An 18743-nucleotide genomic window follows, 5' to 3' on the forward strand; every position below is an offset into this window, starting at 1 on the left:
GCCCGTCCGTGCGCAGCCCACCCCGCTCCCCCTGCAGCCGCGCTCTCCGCCGTGGAAATGCGCGATGCTCCCTGGCTGGGCGCGGGGAGGGCGGGGAGAGCGGCGAGGGGCCATCGCGCAAGTGCGGGCCCAGCCTCCGCCGCACACGGCGGGCTCCGACTCCCGGCGGCGGCGCGCAGGACCCGCCGGGCCCCGCACGGGCGTTCCGGCCGCTCGGCTCGGCCCGGCCCCGGCCCCAGCCCCGCCGCCTCCTCCCGCCGCCCGCCGCGACTCCGCAGACGCTCCCGGCCGAGCCAGGCGCCGCCGCCGCCGCGGGTCCCCGGGCCGGATTCCGCACGCGGGTGGGTGAGCGCGCGGGGCCCTCGCTCCGGCCGCTCGGGTGCGCGCGCCTGCGGGGAGGCCGGGGGTGGCGTGGCCGGTGCGGCTCCCGCCGGGCCCGCGCCACCTCCGCTCCCCTCCCCTCCCACCGGGACAAAGGGCGGGCGGGGGCGCATCCTCACGCGTGACCTTCCCCGCACTGCGCACGCGCCCGCCCACGAGCGAGTGCGGGGGAGGGGCGGGGGCGGAGCACGTGGGCCGGACCCCCACCCGGTGCCCAGAAGTTGGGGCGGCCACTCCGGCGGGTCCGGGGCCCCTTGAGCCCTAGGCCCCGCGCGGGCGGCCCCAGGCCCTCACTCCGGGAAGGCCAGGAGGAGGCGCCCAGCAGAGGCTGCTATTCCTGTCCAGGACTCCCCCAAAGTGCTCGGAGGTGAGGCGAGGCCACGCCATGAATGACAGAAGCGGCCGCAGGTCAAGTGAGAGCCCGGGGGTCGCACCCCGCCCGGGGTAGGGGTGGGGGGCGCGGCTGGGCATCGCCCAGGGTGACCCCAGGCCTCTGCACCCCCAGTGAAGAAGGACTATGAGGCCTTGGAGCTCTCCATCCCTTTCGACGAGACGCCCCACCTGGACCCCCAGATCTTTTACAGCCTGAGCCCCTCTCGGGGAAACCTGGAGGGTGAGATGGAGGCCGGGGGTGGCAGGGTGGGGTGCGAATGGGGACTTCGCTGGGGGCGCAGGAGCTGACCAGGGCTTGTGTCCCCGCTGCCCGCAGAGCCCCCCGAGCCCGCGTCGCCCACCGTGGCGCTCATGAACGGGGTCCGCGCGCAGCTGCACATGGCCCTGGAGAGGAACTCGTGGCTGCAGAAGCGCATCGAGGACCTGGAGGAGGAGCGGGATTTCCTGCGCTGCCAGCTGGACAAGTTCATCTCCTCGGCCCGCATGGACGCAGGCGAGCGCGCGCCCCCAAAACACCCCATGCAAGCACCCTGTGCATGCGCCCCTGGAAGGCCCCTTGGCAGAGCCCTCGCGCCGGTGCGGACTCTGCTGCTCAGGCCTCTCTCTCCCCGTGCAGAGGACCACTGCAGGGGCAAGCCGGGCCCGCGGCGGAGCGAGGGGGACAGCCGCGGGGCTGTGGCCGCCGAGGCCTCGGACCCCGAGTCGGCCGGCTCCTCGCTCAGCGGCGCGTCGGAGGAAGGGGGCACCGGGGATCGGAAGAGGCTCAAGCCCAAGGGCAGTGCGGGCCGGAGGCGCTTCGGGAAGCCCAAAGCCCGGGAGCGGCAGCGGGGTGAGTGGCAGCCCGCGGCCTCCGTTCCCCCCTCGGGCAGGGGCGGGGAGTAGGCCCGATCCTCGGGGTGGCCTTCCTCGGGCTCAGCCTTCTCCGCACCCGACCCTCGCAGTGAAGGACGCCGACGGGGTCCTGTGCCGGTACAAGAAGATCCTGGGCACGTTCCAGAAGCTCAAGAGCATGTCCCGGGCCTTCGAGCACCACCGCGTGGACCGCAACACCGTGGCGCTCACCACGCCCATCGCCGAGCTGCTCATCGTGGCCCCCGAGAAGCTGGCCGAGGTCGGCGAGTTCGACCCGTCCAAGGAGCGTCTGCTCGAGTACTCGCGCCGCTGCTTCCTGGCGCTGGACGACGAGACGCTCAAGAAGGTGCAGGCGCTCAAGAAGAGCAAGCTGCTGCTGCCCATCACCTACCGCTTCAAGCGGTGATGGGCCCACCCGACGCCGCCGGCCCGCCTGCCCTGCCCCGCCCTGCCCCGCCCTCGACCTCAGGACCCCTCGCACGCCCGCCGTTCCCCTGCCCTGCGGACTGGACTCTCCAGGGCCCGGGGGGGGGGTGGTGCTGCGCTGTCTCCCCGCCTGCCCAAGGGGCGGCTGGCCGGCCCGAATCCGCTGAGACGGAGTGAGTTATTCAGAGTCCAAAGTAAAGAGAGACGATCAGATTTGCACCGTCGAAGCCTCGTGTCTTCCTGGGAAGGGGCGGCCGTCGCCAGGGGGACGGGAGACGGGGAAGGAAGACAGGGTGTAATTAGACCACTGGAAGGATGGGAGGAGGTGGGGGAGCAGAAGCAGCTGTAGCCCAGAAAATCTCCGGGCCTGCGCAACAACAAGAAGCGGGAGCCGTGTCCCGGCGGCCATCCGGACTGGCCTGGTCGCGGCAGCAAGCGCCGTAAGCTCGGGGGACACGTCTGAGCATCCCCGGGCCCAGGCCAGGGAGGCGGCGAGGCTGGACCAGCAGCATCCCGGAAGTAGCCTCCGGGCCGCCCGCTGCGCCTGCGCACTGGGAGAAAGAAACGCGTGCGCGCCGACGCGGTTGCCAGGGCGACCGGGAGGGGGCGGCCTCGCTCAACGGTCCGGACTTGGGTGCCTTTCACCGTAGGAAGGAAAAGTCCCGCGCACGCGCTCTGGGGCCCGGGGGGGGGGGGGAGAGATTAAAAAAAAAAAGAACTCGCCGCGGAGGAGCCTCCGCTCGCGCAGGCGCACGAGCGCGCCCCCGCCTCGCGCCCCGGCGCTTCCGCCTCGCGCAGGCGCATTGCAGCCGCGCTGGCACCCTCCGCAGCGGCCGCGCGCACCCTGCACGTCGCTCCCGGCTTGGCTTTTGTCTCGCGCGACCTCCGGCGCCTTCCGCGAGCGGGACCCCGGGGCCGCGCCGGGCCGTCCGCTGTCCTCGCCGGGATCCCGCCGCGCCCGTCCCGGAGCCCTCGCTCGCCCGACCCACCTCGCGTCCGTCCTCCCTCCCTGTCCCGGGGCGGGGCGAGCGGTGCGCGCTTGGCGCTGGGCGCTCGGCTCGGCCGCGACCCTGCGAGCCGGGCAGGCGGAAGTGCGGACGGTTAGCGCGGCCGGAAGTGGCCGGGGCTGCGGCGAGGCGGCGAGGCGCGCCGGGCCTGGCTGGCCTAGGCTGACTGGGCGGTTGGCGCGGCGGGCGGCGGCGGCGGCGGCGCGCGCGGGCGCCAGGGGGCGGGCCGGCCGGGCGAGGGGCGGAGCCGGCGGCGGGGCGTGCGGCGGCTGAGGCGGCGGCGGCGCGGCCGGAAGTGGCCGAGCGGGCGGCGGAAGTAGCCGGAGCGGCCTCGCAGCGAGCGAGCGAGCGAGCGAGCGAGCGGGCGCGCTGTCGGGCGGGCGAGCGAGCGAGCGCGAGAGCCGAGCGCGGCGCGGGCGAGCGCGGCCGCCTCAGCATGTCGGACTTCGACGAGTTCGAGCGGCAGCTCAACGAGAACAAGCAAGGTGAGGGCCGCGGGGGCCGGAAGCGGGCGGGCGGGCGAGGAGCCGCTTCAGCCTGCGCGGGCCGCGCCATGGCTGCCCCTTCCCGCTCTGCGCCCGGCCGGGTTTCGCTTAGCCGACCGGCGGCTCCCATGGCGCTTCCCTTCACACGCACTCGCGCGCCCTCGCGCTCTCCCGCTCCCTCACCGCCGGGCCGGCGCGGCGCCCACGTGACTCCGGGCCCGGCGGGGCGCATGCGCGGCGCGCCGCACGCGGCTCTCCCCTCCGGGGCCCCGGCTCCGCTCCCGGCCGGCGCCTTCTTCCGGGTTCCCCGCTCGGCCCGGGCCCCGGGTCCCCGCCGCGCCCCCCCCCCCCCGCGCGCCGCACTTCCGCTTCCGGCCGGCCCGCGCGCCGCGTTCCCGCACAGACACAGACACACACACGCCCCTTTGTTCCAAGATGGCGGCGCGGCCTTCACGTGCGCCCGGCTCCCCGGCTGCGGGTTTGGGGCCTGCGCCTCCCACGCCCGCGCCTCGTCGCTCCGGGCCTGCAGCCGGCCCGGGCCGTGCTAGCCCTGACAGCTCCGCTGCACCCCGGTTTTGCGTCCTTGCGGGGGGGCGGGCGCGGGCGGGCACTCCGTTCCCTCCCGCAGAGGCTCATTGGGCCTCTTGGTTCCCCGCCTCTAGCGCTGCCCCTGTCAGGGACGGCCCGGGGAGGTAGCCAGCCCCGGCTGCTCCCGAGCGGGCCGCGCCTCCCTCCCCCAGCTCAGCCCCTTCCCGCCCGCCAGAGCGCGACAAGGAGAACCGGCACCGCAAACGCAGCCACAGCCGCTCGCGGAGCCGCGACCGCAAGCGCCGTTCCCGCAGCCGTGACCGGCGCAACCGGGACCAGCGCAGCGCCTCGCGGGACCGGCGGCGGAGGAGGTGCGGGGTGGGGCTGGCCTCTCCCGGGCTCGGGCACGCGAGGGGCTCTGAGCGGCGTCACAGCCCCCTCTCTCCTCCCTCCCCAGCAAACCTTTGACCCGAGGCACCAAGGAGGAGCACGGCGGGCTGATGTGAGTCCCAGCCCTTCCTTAAGGCCTGCCCGACCCAGGGTTGGGAAGTGCGGGGAGCAGGTGGGGGCTGCCAGGCTGAAGTACCCCGCACTGCCCCCAGCCGCTCCCCCCGCCATGAGAAGAAGAAGAAGGTTCGCAAGTACTGGGACGTGCCACCCCCTGGCTTCGAGCACATCACCCCCATGCAGTACAAGGCCATGCAAGGTAGGGCCCCGCCAGGGCTCGGTCAGGCGGACTGGACGCGCGCGTGCGTGTGCGTGCATGTGTGTGTGTGTGTGTATGCGCGCGGGACCTGAAGCTGTCCCTCTCCTGCTTCGTCCCTCGGAAGCTGCCGGTCAGATTCCAGCCACGGCCCTGCTCCCCACCATGACCCCGGACGGCCTGGCTGTGACCCCGACCCCGGTGCCCGTGGTGGGCAGCCAGATGACCCGGCAGGCCCGCCGCCTCTACGTGGGCAACATCCCCTTCGGCATCACTGAGGTACTGGCCGGCCCTGCCCGCCACTGCCCTTTCCCACCCGGCCCTGCCCCATCCCTCCGGCCCGCCCTCCCTCCCTCCGCACCTGCACGGGTCCGCTCTGCTCCTGCAAGACCCCCCGGCCCCCTCCCAGACGGACGATGGAGTTGAGCCAGCGGGGCCGGGCTGGGGGTGGCCCTCTCCCTCCCTCCTCTTCCCTCCTGTCTCCCGCCGCCGCCGCCCAGGGCTCCAGCACACGCCAGGCCCCTGCGCTGCTCTCACAGCGCCTCAGGAGCCAGACAGAGGGAGACTCGACACACACGCTCCCACACGCTCACACTCAGACGCCTTCTCACACTCTGCTCCTCTGCCGACCTCCCTCGCCTTCCCTCGCTCCTCCCCACCCCCTCCCCGGCCCCCCAGAATCCCGAGATCAAAGAGTTGTTTCCATTTCTCTTTAAAGTGAAATATTGTGGGGCTGAGATCCCTCGTAGCAACAAAGTTTGCTACCATCGTCCAAGGCAAGTAAGGTCCATTCTGACTTTCTCCACCTGCACTTTGCTACGTTTGATAAACCAGCCCCCGACTCCAGGGCCAGACCCTCCACATCACTCTTTTCTCCTCCCTCCCTGCTCCTTCCCCCTCCGATGCCTCCTCCTCTTCCCCTCCTCCCCTCCCCTTCTTCCTCTCTCTCCTCCTCCTCTTTCCCTCTTTCTCCTCCTCCTGCTCCTCTTCCTCCATCTCTTCCCCTGGCCTTATTTCTCCCTTTCTCCCCCTGCTGTCTGGTTGCCCTGTGGGGTTCTCTTTCCTCCCTGTGCTCGTGGTCTCCATGGGCCTCTGGCATCTCTTGCCAACACCCCCTGCTTCTCCTTCCCTCCTCCCTCTTGCTGACCTGCCCCCACACTGCTCACTGTTCCCTCCCCATCCCTGTCCCTTCCCTGACACCCTTCTGTGTCTCCCTCTCTCACCCTTCCCCTCCTCTCTCCACCTCCCTCCCCTTCCCCGTCTCCTCTTCCTCTGCAGGAGGCCATGATGGACTTCTTCAACGCCCAGATGCGGCTGGGGGGCCTGACACAGGCCCCAGGGAACCCCGTCTTGGCCGTGCAGATTAACCAGGACAAGAACTTTGCCTTCCTAGAGGTGAGCACAGGAAGAAGTCCGTCTTTGAGCCCTGTGGCCACGTGCCCCGCCCCGGCCTCACTTTCCCCTTTCTCGCTCCTCCAGTTCCGCTCAGTGGACGAGACGACCCAGGCCATGGCCTTCGACGGCATCATCTTCCAAGGCCAGTCGCTGAAGATCCGCCGGCCCCATGACTACCAGCCCCTGCCTGGCATGTCGGAGAACCCGTCAGTCTATGTGCCGGGTGAGTGGGCGCGGGCACTCTGCCACCTGCCCACCCGTGGGTCTGGGGTGGCACCTCCAGTTTCTGTGTCTCCTCAGGTTTTGTGAGGCCATGTTTGGTTAGGAAGAACCTGCAGTCCGCAGGCGCTTGGGGCTCTGAGGCGGGCCCTGGCAGTGGGGTGGGCGGCCTGCTCTGCCTTCGGAGCCGTTGGGGGCACAGGGAAAGGTGGGGGCTGCCTGGATGAGCCCCTCTTCCTGCTGTTCCGTTTTATGCTTGGCTTCCAAGTGTCCTGCGAGTGGGCTTGGGACATCTGGACCTGACCCAGGGGTGCTGCCCTGCTGAGGGAGGCAGGCAAGCCTGTGCATCCTCTCACCCAGGCGGGGTTGTCCTGTGGGGGGACCCTGAGAATAAGCTATTGTGTGCTCTGCAAGGACCCCGGGGTTCAGGCTGTGTGATCTCTGACTTTGCCTGCTGTCTCTTTCTGTCGTCTCAGGGGTTGTGTCCACTGTGGTCCCTGACTCGGCCCACAAGCTGTTCATCGGGGGCTTACCCAATTATCTGAATGACGACCAGGTGGGTCTCCTACTGCACCCCTTATTGCCCGCTCCCTGCATCCTGAATATATGGGTTCCCCTCCCCCTTCCACCTGCTGACGTCTTCCCGCCTCTAGGTCAAAGAGCTGCTGACGTCCTTCGGGCCCCTCAAGGCCTTCAACCTGGTGAAAGACAGCGCCACGGGGCTCTCCAAGGGCTATGCCTTCTGTGAGTACGTGGACATCAACGTCACCGACCAGGTGAGCCCCGAGGCTGTCCCGGGCGGGCAGGGCCGGGCGGGGGCTGGCTCTTCCCGTCTCTCATCCCTGTGCCTTTCTCTTTTCCCCACCCGTGCCGGCTGTGGGGTCCTGGGGCTCCGGGGGCGGTGCTGAGCGCCTGCGCTGATGAGGCCTCTCCCTGCGCCCCCTCGTCCTCCGACACAGGCCATCGCGGGGCTGAACGGGATGCAGCTGGGAGATAAGAAACTCCTCGTGCAGAGGGCAAGTGTGGGGGCCAAGAACGCCACGCTGGTGAGCCCCCCGGCACGTCACCTTCCATTGGCTAGCGGGGGGCGCGGGCCGTGGCTTTGAGCAGTGCTGGCTCCGGGGCCGGGGTGGGATGGGGGGCCTGGGCACAGTGGCCCGCGGCTGACCTGGCCTTGGGCCCACAGAGCACCATCAACCAGACGCCAGTGACGCTGCAAGTGCCGGGCCTGATGAGCTCCCAGGTGCAGATGGGCGGCCACCCCACCGAGGTACTGTGCCTCATGAACATGGTGCTGCCGGAGGAACTACTGGACGACGAGGAGTACGAAGAGATCGTGGAGGATGTGCGGGATGAGTGCAGCAAGTACGGGCTCGTCAAGTCCATCGAGATCCCGCGGCCAGTGGATGGCGTCGAGGTGCCCGGCTGCGGGAAGGTGCGTGAGGTGCAGCCTGGCGGGAGGGGAGTCCTGCTACTTCCCCCATCCCGGCGCTGGCCAAGAGCTGGGAGCTCCGGGCTTGGAGCAGGTGGTGGTGGAAGTGAGCAGGACTTGGGAGGTGTTGCCCCAAGTCTGGGTTGGTGGTAGGGGCTAGCAGGGCGTATCCGCTGGGGTTCCCAGGTCTGACTGGGCTGGGCCCTCCTGCCAACGGGGGAGGCTGATGCCAGGGATGCAGACTGGGTGGGGGGGGGCGCCAGCCTTTCCTGCTCAGCCGCGTCTACCTCCCCAGATCTTTGTGGAGTTCACGTCTGTCTTCGACTGCCAGAAAGCCATGCAGGGCCTGACAGGGCGCAAGTTCGCCAACAGAGTGGTTGTCACGAAGTACTGTGACCCTGACTCTTACCACCGCCGGGACTTCTGGTAGAGGCGCAGGAGATGCTTCCCCTCCGGCCCCTCTTCCTTCTGAAGACTGGGCAGGAGGACACCGAATGGCAGGCGCCGAGCGAGCGACAGGAGCAAGACAGCCAGCGGCAGCGGGGTGGGGCGGGCTGGGGAAGTGCAGACATGCACCCACAGACACAGGGCCGGGTGGGCCGGGAGGGGCGCAGGAGGGCCGGCGAGGTGGGACCCCAGCGCCTCCCGCCAGCCTCCCGGGACCCTCCTCCCTCCCCACCGTAGAAACAAGCGTGTTTATATTTTATGGCCAAAATATTTTAAATTTTGTTGCCTGGCCGGTGCCCCGCCCCGCCCGCCCCGTTCTTAGTTGATCCTAGTGGCCCCGCCGCCCGCCCCGGCCTGTCCCCCCAGTGGCAGTTTCCTATTTGCTAAGACGAATTTGCTCATTAAACATTTTGTTGTATTTTACTCGCCTCTGCGTGTCGTGCTGGGCGCGTCGCGCCGGAAGCGGGGCGGGCGGGCGCGCCGGAAGTGACGGGGCGGGGCGGGCCGCGCGGCGCTTCCGCTTCCGGCCGTGGCCCTTCGTTGCTGCTGCCGTGCGCTCGGCGCTCGCTGCTCGCTGCTGCTGCCCGGCTCCGGCTCCGGCCCCGCGGGCGCGGGCAGGGCCAGGGCCGCGCGGCCTCCGAGCGCCCCGCGACTGGACGGGGGCCCGCCGCCATGGGCCCCCGGAGCCCGGCCTGAGCGGCGAGGTGAGCTGCGCCGGCCCGCCGCGCTCGGCCGACCCCGCGACGCGGCCGGCTCCATCGGGCCGCCCCCGGCCCCGCGCGGCGCTCCCGCGGGATGGGGTCAAGGTCGGGCCGGCGGGGGCGGCGGCGGGTCGAGCCCGGGAGGCCCTCCTCCTCGCTCCGGGGCCCGCCCGCGCCCTCGGGACGGCGTCCCCGGGACCCGCCGGTGCTCAGCCTCCGCCGGGAACCCCGAGGGACGGGAACTGGGTGCGGGCGCCGAGTGCACCGGCCTGTGTCGGGGCCGCCTCCTCTCGCTTGCGCTCGCCCGGCTGAGCTGAGCGGGGCTGGGCTGTGGCCTCGCACTTTGAGGAACTGGAGATGGGTGGCGGAGCCTGCACCCCTGAGAGCCGTCAGGCCGTGGGGCGTCCCGGGGCCCAGCTGTCCCGACCGCTGCAGGGCCGCTCTCGTCCTCCCCAGATGCTGCCGTGATCTGCCCGCCCCGCCGCGACCCCGCTGCCGTCCCCTGGTCCTTCCGTGCTCAGGCCCCTCTCACCACTGCCCGCCACCATGTCCACCTCGTCGCTGCGGCGCCAGATGAAGAACATTGTGCACAACTACTCCGAGGCCGAGATCAAGGTCCGTGAGGCCACGAGCAACGACCCCTGGGGCCCGTCCAGCTCCCTCATGTCCGAGATCGCCGACCTCACCTACAACGTGGTCGCCTTCTCCGAGATCATGAGCATGATCTGGAAGCGGCTCAACGACCACGGCAAGAACTGGCGGCATGTCTACAAGGTCAGTGGGCGCCGTCGGAGGAGCGTTTACATGGTTGGCGTCAGTCTGGGAGCGAGAGAGCTCGCGGGGCCTATGGCAGCGGGCCGGGGGGCACCTGAGCTTTGTGCTTTTAACTCTGGTGGGAGAGAACTGGGCCCCTCTCGAGGCCTCACCTCACATCTGTGCGCCTCCCACACATACCCGGTTGTTGGCCCGCTTGGTCCTCGAGTATGGACCCGGCCTGTGCACTAGGCTGAACCCTGAGTGCTCCTTTGCCCTCTCTGGCTGGCAAGAACAGGTCTGAGGCGCTGTCCCTCAGGACAGTTGGCGGGACCCGCCCAGGCTTGGCTCCTCTTCCCAGGCTGCTGTGTGTGCAGGATACGGGCCCCGAGGGTGGAGACGGGCACCCTACCCCTGGGGGTGTGCCCTCACCCAGGCATCCTGCCTCTCGCTGCCCCACTGCACACGGCTAGCACCTCTCCCGGTCTGGGGGTTCCTGCCAGTGCAGTGACAGTCGCTTCCCAATGCCCACAGCCTCTGCATGGGGCCTGCCTCCATGTGGCTGGACTGGCGGCTATTGGGGCGCCTCTAGGCCAGGTGTGTCCTGCGGGTGGCCCTTGGCCCTTGGACACCAGCTGGGTGGCACCCTCATTTCCCAGGTGACTAGGCTGAAGGTCAGCCTTTTCCCCTCACAGCAGGTTCAGCCTAGAAGGGCTTCCACACCCAACTGAGACTTCAGGGTGCCACTGTGGTCCCTTCTCTCGGTTGCCCGGGGCTGCCCTGGCTCTGGCACCAAGCAAGCTTGGCTTGTGGTCCCACTAAAGGTCCAGGCGCTGCAGGGATGGGATGTGGCGGGGCCTGACCCAAGGTAGCCTGGGTCCAAGTGGCAGGGAAATGTCCACACCACCCTCCCCCCCAGCGTGTTGAGTTCCTGATCTGTAGGGATGAGGCTGGTTCGGGTTGGCTGCAGGAGCTCAACTTGGAAACAGTGAATGTGCCCTTCCGGTGTAGGTGTGGGCATGACTTTGGGGTTCCCTCTCCCCAAGCTGCCTCACCCCGCTGTGTGAGTTCTAGCTCTGGGTGGTATGCGTGAACAGGGGAGTGGGCGAGGAGTGAGCGGAGATGCGGGTGTGCGAGTTGGGTGTGCGCTGCGTGTCCTGCAGGCCATGACGCTGATGGAGTACCTCATCAAGACCGGCTCGGAGCGCGTGGCGCAGCAGTGCAAGGAGAACATGTACGCGGTGCAGACACTCAAGGACTTCCAGTACGTGGACCGCGATGGCAAAGACCAGGGCGTGAACGTGCGGGAGAAGGCCAGGCAGCTGGTGGCACTGCTGAGGGACGAAGAGCGGCTGCGGGAGGAACGCGCGCACGCGCTGAAGACCAAGGAGAAGCTGGCGCAGACGGCCACAGGTGAGTGCTTCTCGGCTGGCCCACCACAGCTCAGAACCTTCCAGACGGGGCTGGACTGGGATGCTGGAAACCCCCTTGACTCCGTAGGTCCTAAAACTACCGTGTCTTTATAAACAGTACATCTCGGGCTACAGAAACACTTGCCCTTTATGCAACCGACTTGGGTTCATTCCCCAACATCCCACATGGGCCCCCAAGCACTGCCAGTAGTGATTTCTGAGCAGCATTGGTGTGGAGCAAAAACAAAACCAAAAAGTTGGGGGCCAGAGTGATGCTACCCCAGGCTGGGCACTTGCTTGCACACGGCCAATCCAGGGTCGATCCCCAACTTCCCGAGGCTCCCTCAAGCCTGGTAGGAGTAATCCCTGAGCCAAAAAACCACTAAAAACAAAAGCCTAGAAACTGCAGGCGGGCTGGGATGGGCAACGGCCCTGGCCCTGTGCCCAGAGTCTGCCAGCCCAGCCTGACCCTCTATCCACCGGCGGACATGCCCTGGGGTGCCAGATAAGGCGCCCCGCCCTGCAGTGCTGGGTCCTGGGGTCCAAGGCAGGCTGGGCAAGAGCCCTGAGAGCAGAGCCAGCCCCCAGCTCACCTTCTCCCCCTTCTGCAGCTTCCTCAGCAGCAGTGGGCTCGGGGCCCCCAGCCGAGGCGGAGCAGGCCTGGCCTCAGAGCAGTGGGGAGGAGGAGCTGCAACTGCAGCTGGCCTTGGCCATGAGCAAGGAGGAGGCCGACCAGGTAGGGCCTTACCCGCCTCAGCCCTGCGCCCGCCATCGTCTCGCCCTTCTCCTCCACCTCCTCCTCCTCCTCCTCCTCCTCCTCCTCCTCTGCCTCTGGGGATGCTGCCGCCCCTGTCCTGACTCTGGGGCCTGGCCTGTCCCAGCAATCTCAGCCGCTACCTGCCTAGCACTGTCTGTCTGTCCCCGCCCCTCACTCTCTCTCCATTCTCTCCAGTTCTCCCCGTTCTCTTTCATCTTGCGTTCTCTCTCCCTTTCTCTGGCTCTTTCTCTCGTTCTCTCCTTTCTCCTCCCTCCCTGTTCCTGCCCGGCCCCGGCGCTCACACTCTCTCTCCCCAGCCCCCGTCCTGTGGCCCCGAGGACGATGTCCAGCTCCAGCTGGCCCTTAGTTTGAGCCGCGAGGAGCACGACAAGGTCAGAGAAGCCCCCCGCCCGGCCCGGACCCCATCAACAGCCGGGCTTCCCCCTCCTCGTGTGTCCCCCCACTCATCGTCCACCCTGTCCGTCCTCCCGGGGCTCAGGGCGGGCCTGTGGGCTGGGTGCCTCGGCCGACACTGACCACGGTGCCCGCAGGAAGAGCGGATCCGCCGGGGCGACGACCTGAGGCTGCAAATGGCCATCGAGGAGAGCAGAAGGGAGACGGGCCCGGGTGGCCAGGAGGAGGTGGGTAAGGGACACGGGGGCGGGTGGGGTCCCCGGGGCCCCCCTGACCGCCACCCCCTCTCCACAGTCGCTCATGGACCTCGCGGACGTCTTCCCGGCCCCGGCTCCAGCCCCGGTCCCTGCTGCAGACCCATGGGGGGCCCCAGCGCCTGGCACTGCCCCGTCTACAGACCCCTGGGCACCTGCAGTCCCGGCCACAGATCCCTGGGGGGGGCCGGCCCCCACACCGGCCTCTGGGGACCCCTGGAGACCTGCCGCACCCACCGGGCCTCCAGTGGACCCCTGGGGGGCCACGCAGGCCCCCGCATCGGGCGAGGGGCCCACATCTGACCCGTGGGGGAGCTCGGACGGTGAGCGCTGGGGGTGGGGAGAAGAGCTGCTGGGGGGGCGGGGGGACCCTGGGGGGAGCCCTGGTCTCACTGTCCTCACACAGGTGGGGCCCCTGCTGGTGGACCGCCTGCTTCCGACCCCTGGGCCCCAGCCCCAGCCTTCTCGGACCCCTGGGGGGGGTCCCCTGCCAAGCCCAGCACCAATGGCACTGCAGGTAAGTGGTGGCCGGGTGGGGTGGGGTGAGCCTGACTGGGGATGGGAGGGAGTCAGTGGGGCTGGGCTGAGCCTGTCTGACCTCGGAGCTGGGGTCAGGGCTCGGGCCGGGGGCTGAGTGCGTCTGACCCCCAGCAACCAGCGGCTTTGATGCGGAGCCTGATGAGTTCTCTGACTTCGACCGGCTGCGCACGGCCCTGCCAGCGTCAGGGAGCAGCACAGGTGAGCCCCCGGCCCCCTCCCCGTGCATGCCCCCCCCCCTCCCGGCCCCCCGCTGAGCTCTGGTCCTTGCAGGCGAGCTGGAGCTGCTGGCAGGGGAGGTGCCAGCCCACAGCCCTGGGGCCTTCGACATGAGCGGAGTCGGGGGCTCCCTGGCCGAATCTGTGGGGAGCCCCCCGCCCGCTGCCACCCCCACACCCCCCACACGGAAGACCCCCGAGTCCTTCTTGGGCCCCAACGCGGCGCTGGTGGACCTGGACTCTCTGGTGAGCCGGCCCGGGCCCGCAGCCTCGGGAAAGGCCTCCAACCCCTTCCTGCCGAGCGGTGAGTGTCCCTGTGGGCGGGTGGCAGGATGGGAGGGACGGCAGGGCGACCCATTTCTGTCCTGTCTGTCCCGTTTCCGCAGGAGCCCCAGCTGGCCCAGCCGTCACCAACCCCTTCCAGCCTGCACCCCCCGCCACGCTCACCCTCAACCAGCTCCGACTCAGCCCTGCGCCCGGAGCACCCCCTGCCTACATCTCCCCCCTCGGTGGGGGCCCGGGCCTGCCCCCCATGATGCCCCCGGGCCCGCCAGCCCCCAACACTAACCCCTTCCTGCTCTAAGGCAGGCGGGAGGACGGCCCTGGACCTCAGTGTTGTGCGTGCATGTGACGGGCCCCACACTACAGCCCCTCGGAGGGCGCTGCTGGCCAGGGGGCCTCCAGCCCCCCCACCCGCCAGCCCCGATCAGTGTTCCACCCTCCCCTGCGCCCCTGGTGAACCCTCGGTAATGATTTTGGCAACTTCGGGAATAAACAGCAATTGTCATGGTGTGGCTCCGCCGGCCTGTGCTCTCAGCCCTGGAGTGCGTTGGGGAGGACCTGATGCCCTCGCTGACTCGGGGTGACAGGCGATGGAGGAACAGACCCTCCCTGGCTGTCCGACAAGGCCTTCGTGGGTCTGCAGCTGGGCCTGTGGGACTGTCCGGAGCCCAGGAACCACACAGAGCGAGACTGGTGCAAGGGGGTCGAGGGGGACAGCCTCTCCCCAGCAGGCTCCCCCCCCCCCTCCCGCTTCTCTGCACCATGCACCAGCCCAGGAACTCAGCGGGGTGTGAGCGCCACCTGCTGGAGGCGAGCAGAAGGGCCGAAGAGACTGAGGGGCCTTAGCTGCTGGCCAAACCCTGGATCTCGGGACCCACTGCAGACTCAGACAGGGACTGGGGAGCAGAAACAGCAGGGAGCGTGCTGGCCTTGCATGTGGCCAACTCAGGCTCCATCCCCGGCACCCTCTTTGGGTCCCCGAGCCCCGCCAGGAATAAGCTCTGACCACAGCCCAGAAACAGGAGGCGGGTATCTATCTCAGCCAAGGCCCAGACAGAGGGACGGAAGCACAGGCTGGAGCTATGACTGACTGGGAAGGCAGGACTCAACCCAGAGCATGTCTGGGGCAAGGCACTGCCCCCACCCCCACCACATGGGCTCCAACCGCACCCCTTCTCCATCTGCAGCTGAATTGTTTTGTGCTACTCGGTGAAAAGCACCTCTTTCTGGGGGCGGGCCACACCCTGCGATGCTCAGGCACTGTGCTCTCACTCCAGCCCCAGAAACCCATTCTCTGCATCAGACCCACAGCCCTGCCCAGTGCTCCCCAAAGGTCCTCTCCCGTCCCATCAGGGTTCTCCTGCCCGCATGTTCTCTGGCATGCGAGCTGGGCAAGGGCGAATCCAATATCCTGCCTCCTGCCACACCTCCACGCCAGGCAGGAACACACTTGGCTTTCTGATGGTTTGTGGGGGGCTGTACCCTATGGTTACAGACGGGCCTCCAGCCTCCTCACCTCCCGTCACCCAACCAAGCCCTCTGTGACCATGTCTATAAACCTCTCCGTGCACATGCAGGAAAGTGGGGCATACCCATGCATGACACACCCACCAGCTCTGTTCCCCGATTTTGACTTCTGCTGTTCTGGGATTCCCGGCCATAGCTGGCAGTGGTCCGACTGTGCTCCTGGCCATGAGCCCAGGGACTGCTGGTGGCTGTGGTGGTGCCGGTCAGCTGTGGGCTAGGCCAGGCCCTAACCCCTGGGCACATCTGCGGCACCTGCCACCTGTCTCCCTGACTTCTCCATCACTGCTCAGGGAATCAAACGGGGTCCCTCCTAGGTGGGCCACATGCAAGGCAAAGGCCCTACCACTTTGCTATCTCTCCGGTCCCCACCCTCGCTCTAGATGCACTGGCCCAAGTCCCTTTCCCCCATGACGCTTTGGTTTTAGGCCATGCCTGGCAGAGCTCAGGGGACTCTGCAGTGCCGGAGATGGGGCCTCGGCCTAGACCTAAGTGTCTCCCTACCCTCCCACAATTTCCTGAGTTTTGGAGGGGGGGACCCCATGTGATGCTGAAGGTCAGGGCAACAGCAATAGCACAGCAGAGAGGGCATTTTCATGCACCCCACCAAGCTAGGTTCAATCCCCCACATCCCGTAGGGTCCCCCAAGTGCCACTAGGAATGGCCCCTGAGGACAACTGGATGTGCCCCCCCAAAATAAATACAAAGAAGGAAATGTCATAGGCTCCAGCAATACCACTCAGGCGTATCTGGAGGTGATGTAAACCATATTTGAAGGCAAGTTGCACTCGTGTTCATGAGGTTCCCAGTAGCCATCATAAGTGAAGGAATGAATCGAAACAAAGCCCTGGGGCCACGTGATGGAGCTCAGTGGCCCGAATGCATCCCGGACCTTGAGATCCTGGAAACCTGACAAATCTGTAAAGAAAATCAAAGTGAAGCGCTCCGATAGGCTTCTTCTCTTTCCTGTGATTTTTTTTCCACATACATATTGAGGAACACAGGGCAGAATCCCGTCGCGCCCTCACCCTGTTGCTAGCAGGATGGGCACACAGGCAGCGCTCAGGCATGCCCCGCACCCCGATCTTCGGCCTCCCGGGGACGGGCTTGATGGTCAGCCGGGTGGGGACGTTCTCAAGAGCACCTGCGTGTCCTGGTCATGCTTGGAGATGCCCGACTTAGGGACCACGAGAGTCTATGCGACTGAAGGGGCGACCCACCCTTCCTAGAGGGATCCCCCTGGTGTGTGCCCTGCTCAGGCCTTTCTCCAGCCCTGGGGCAAGGCTCTGAGGGTGGCAGGGGCTGACTTCTGGGGGAGCAAAAGCCCCCAACCCTGAGCCGGTCTTGTATCTCGTGTGGAGCCTCCTCCAGGAAGCAAAACCCTGTCCAGATTCACAGGTGGGGTGGTTGGTCCTTGGGAGGTGCCAGGCCTGCTGCTGGACCACGCCCTTAGGCGCCCTCCACACCCACACCAGCACCTAGCCGCGCCCTCTGGGTCTGCCATCTGGCCAGGCCTCATCACAACACACCTGCCTGACTGACCGCGCCCATCTTTGACCCAAGACCACGCCCATAGCAGCTGGCCACGCCCAGGCCCAGCACAAGACCACGCCTGTGGCGGTGGCCAGCCAGTGGAGACTGACCACTCCCCTGGGCCTTATCACTTAGCCTGCCCTCACCCCAGGGTCTCCACCCCAGATAGCCAGGTCCCACCCAGCTCAGGGACCCCCACTCGCCCAGCATCCGCAGGCAGCAGCTGGCATTGCTTAGGTCAGCACACACAGCCCGCCCCGCTGTCGTCCAGTCTGCGGGTTCAGGCCCCCCAGAGTCCGGCAGGGGACGAGGCCGGAGGCCAGGTCCGGGCAGGGCGAGGGGAGCCGGCAGGTGTCCAGCCTGTGGGGTCCGACCCAAGATCTGAGCTGGGCCGGGCTGGGTGCTGGGTGCCCCCAGCTCAGTGCTCACTCCCCTGGGCCAGGGAAGATTGCCGGTGGAACAGGGGCCCTCTCCACGCTGCCCGGTCACTGCCAGAGCCCCAGGGAGGGCACCCACGGGTGGAGGGCACCCACGTACCCACAGGCACCCACACACACCTCCGCCAGTGCCTCGCTCGCTTTCCTTGAAGAGACTCAAGCAATCCTGCAAGTGCAGAGATAGCACGCGGGGAGAGGGTTCGCTGACCCTTCCAGGAGCAATTTTTGAGCGCGAAACCAGGAGGAACCCCTGAGCGCCGCTGGATGTGGCCCCCAAACGAAAACAAACAAAAAATGAATAGGCTGCCTTGGACTAAGAACTGCAGCTGACTGCAAGTGTGGGACGTTCACTGTCACCTTAGGAACCGCTTTCTGCCACGAACGTCCAACCACTTGTCCTCCAGCAGAGTGAACAGATGACACAGACATCCGCTTTTCTGGGTGCTGTCTTTGACCTTGACAAAACACATTTCAATATCGACGGGGCTCTTACAGTGGGCGAGGGGCATGTTTCTAGATCATGGGCAGCCTCTGCGGAGAGCATGGAACCATTCCGCTATGGGCCTGGATCTGAGTCGCCAACACCATATGAGCGGAGCTGTGAGTGGCCTCTGATTATGGGGGGATGGCACCCTCTTTGTGCTGTCCTTCCACATCTCTGGACCTCTGTCTCCAAGGCTTCTGCTTCAAGAGAATCCTGGAGCAGCGGCTTACAGGCGAGGTCCACCGGATCATTGTCCTACGCCAGGCAGTTTGGGAACAGCATCACAGGGGAATCCCGCAACGTATGCGGCAAAAAGGATCCCCTTGGTCAAGATGCTTGGATCTGTCTAACTCAGCTGGCATACATGGGTTCACTATGCATTCACTGTGTACCATGAGATGCTTTACATGTTGCCTACAGGACCCACAAACTGCAGACATGGTCAAGCAATGATTGTGTCCAGTCCTCCCTTGAGGCTCACTTAGCCTTTGAATCAACACCACTCTCCTGGTCTGTCTGAAATTCCATTCTTCTGAGTAAAGGCTCCTGCTTATTTATTTACTTACTTATTTATTTATGGGGCCAGAGAATAGCACAGCTTTGCATGCTGCCGACCTAGGACAGACCCAAGTGAAACCCAGGTTCGATCCCATAGGGTTCCCCGAGCCTACCAGGAGCGATTTCTGAGCGTAGAGCCAGGAGGAACCCCTGAGCGCTGCTGGGTGTGACCCAAAAACAAAAAACAAAAACAAAAAAAAAAGTTCCAGCTTTCCTAGCGGGAGCTTGTGCCTTTTCACCACCGGAAACCCCCTTTTGACTTTAATTTACTGGTATCGTGTTTTTGTTCCAGGAACTGCTTTAAAAATGCTGTCTACAAAAAAAAATTTACTTTTTTAATTTATTTCTCTGAGCAAAATCAGCACACGTGTGTTCTGGTGAAGGCAGCCTGGGAGGTTGCAAAGGCCCGGCCAGGAATCAGTCGCTTGTCTTGGCCTCCTTAGGGGCTGAGAAAGGCGCTGGGTGCAGTGGCCCGGGGTGGCCACACGAGGGCGCGCCGTCCCGCGTCCTGGTCATGATTCCCCAAGAGCCTCGACCTTGGCAATTCTTTTGTTTTGTTTTTGTTTTTGGGCCACACCCGCAGCACTCTGGGGTTCCTCCTGGCTCTACGC

The 18743-nt window shown here is 66.7% G+C and overlaps 3 protein-coding genes across 8 annotated transcripts; all 3 read left to right on the forward strand.

Moving 5' to 3' along the window:
• Positions 1–703: 703 nt before the first annotated feature.
• On the forward strand, positions 704–2050 carry CCDC106 (coiled-coil domain containing 106). The gene is made up of 5 exons (XM_049787073.1): positions 704–794; positions 887–994; positions 1091–1267; positions 1391–1603; positions 1716–2050. Exons 1-5 carry the CDS (start codon positions 767–769, stop codon positions 2030–2032), a joined length of 843 nt encoding a protein of 280 aa, XP_049643030.1. The 5' UTR covers positions 704–766; the 3' UTR covers positions 2033–2050.
• A 1431-nt stretch (positions 2051–3481) lies between these two features.
• On the forward strand, positions 3482–8424 carry U2AF2 (U2 small nuclear RNA auxiliary factor 2). Of its 3 annotated transcripts, none has more exons than XM_049787041.1 (12): positions 3482–3544; positions 4308–4443; positions 4530–4574; positions 4675–4778; positions 4903–5054; positions 6054–6170; positions 6255–6393; positions 6866–6945; positions 7043–7165; positions 7349–7447; positions 7576–7824; positions 8117–8424. In XM_049787041.1, the coding sequence occupies exons 1-12, from the start codon at positions 3496–3498 to the stop codon at positions 8249–8251; spliced, it is 1428 nt and encodes a 475-aa protein (XP_049642998.1). In that variant the 5' UTR covers positions 3482–3495; the 3' UTR covers positions 8252–8424. The 3 variants fall into 3 exon arrangements, with proteins under 3 accessions (XP_049642998.1, XP_049642999.1, XP_049643000.1); XM_049787042.1 differs by having other exon boundaries at positions 7349–7435; XM_049787043.1 differs by having other exon boundaries at positions 7349–7405.
• A 481-nt stretch (positions 8425–8905) lies between these two features.
• EPN1 (epsin 1) lies at positions 8906–14104 on the forward strand. Of its 4 annotated transcripts, XM_049787027.1 has the most exons (11): positions 8906–8972; positions 9426–9743; positions 10886–11135; positions 11746–11870; positions 12209–12283; positions 12443–12532; positions 12600–12882; positions 12966–13076; positions 13211–13297; positions 13370–13618; positions 13701–14104. In XM_049787027.1, the coding sequence occupies exons 2-11, from the start codon at positions 9516–9518 to the stop codon at positions 13895–13897; spliced, it is 1695 nt and encodes a 564-aa protein (XP_049642984.1). In that variant the 5' UTR covers positions 8906–8972; positions 9426–9515; the 3' UTR covers positions 13898–14104. The 4 variants fall into 4 exon arrangements, with proteins under 4 accessions (XP_049642984.1, XP_049642983.1, XP_049642986.1 ...); XM_049787026.1 differs by lacking the exon at positions 8906–8972 and having other exon boundaries at positions 9392–9743; XM_049787028.1 differs by lacking the exons at positions 8906–8972; positions 12209–12283 and having other exon boundaries at positions 9394–9743.
• Positions 14105–18743: the final 4639 nt, after the last annotated feature.

Source organism: Suncus etruscus, chromosome 14 (genome assembly GCF_024139225.1).
Source record: "Suncus etruscus isolate mSunEtr1 chromosome 14, mSunEtr1.pri.cur, whole genome shotgun sequence".
Classification (NCBI taxonomy): domain Eukaryota; kingdom Metazoa; phylum Chordata; class Mammalia; order Eulipotyphla; family Soricidae; genus Suncus; species Suncus etruscus.

What these genes read in the sequence shown, in the direction of transcription:
- CCDC106 (XM_049787073.1), top strand. Translation starts at nt 767, where the DNA reads ATGAATGACAGAAGCGGCCGCAGGTCAA. An exon ending in CAGAAGCGGCCGCAGGTCAA is followed by an intron (nt 795 to 886) that starts GTGAGAGCCCGG and finishes CTGCACCCCCAG; the next exon opens with TGAAGAAGGACTATGAGGCC. An exon ending in CTCGGCCCGCATGGACGCAG is followed by an intron (nt 1,268 to 1,390) that starts GCGAGCGCGCGC and finishes CTCCCCGTGCAG; the next exon opens with AGGACCACTGCAGGGGCAAG.
- U2AF2 (XM_049787041.1), top strand. Translation starts at nt 3,496, where the DNA reads ATGTCGGACTTCGACGAGTTCGAGCGGCAGCTCAACGAGAACAAGCAA. An exon ending in CGGGACCGGCGGCGGAGGAG is followed by an intron (nt 4,444 to 4,529) that starts GTGCGGGGTGGG and finishes CTCCCTCCCCAG; the next exon opens with CAAACCTTTGACCCGAGGCA. An exon ending in TCCCCTTCGGCATCACTGAG is followed by an intron (nt 5,055 to 6,053) that starts GTACTGGCCGGC and finishes CTTCCTCTGCAG; the next exon opens with GAGGCCATGATGGACTTCTT.
- EPN1 (XM_049787027.1), top strand. Translation starts at nt 9,516, where the DNA reads ATGTCCACCTCGTCGCTGCGGCGCCAGATGAAGAACATTGTGCACAAC. An exon ending in CAGCACCAATGGCACTGCAG is followed by an intron (nt 13,077 to 13,210) that starts GTAAGTGGTGGC and finishes TCTGACCCCCAG; the next exon opens with CAACCAGCGGCTTTGATGCG. An exon ending in CAACCCCTTCCTGCCGAGCG is followed by an intron (nt 13,619 to 13,700) that starts GTGAGTGTCCCT and finishes CCGTTTCCGCAG; the next exon opens with GAGCCCCAGCTGGCCCAGCC.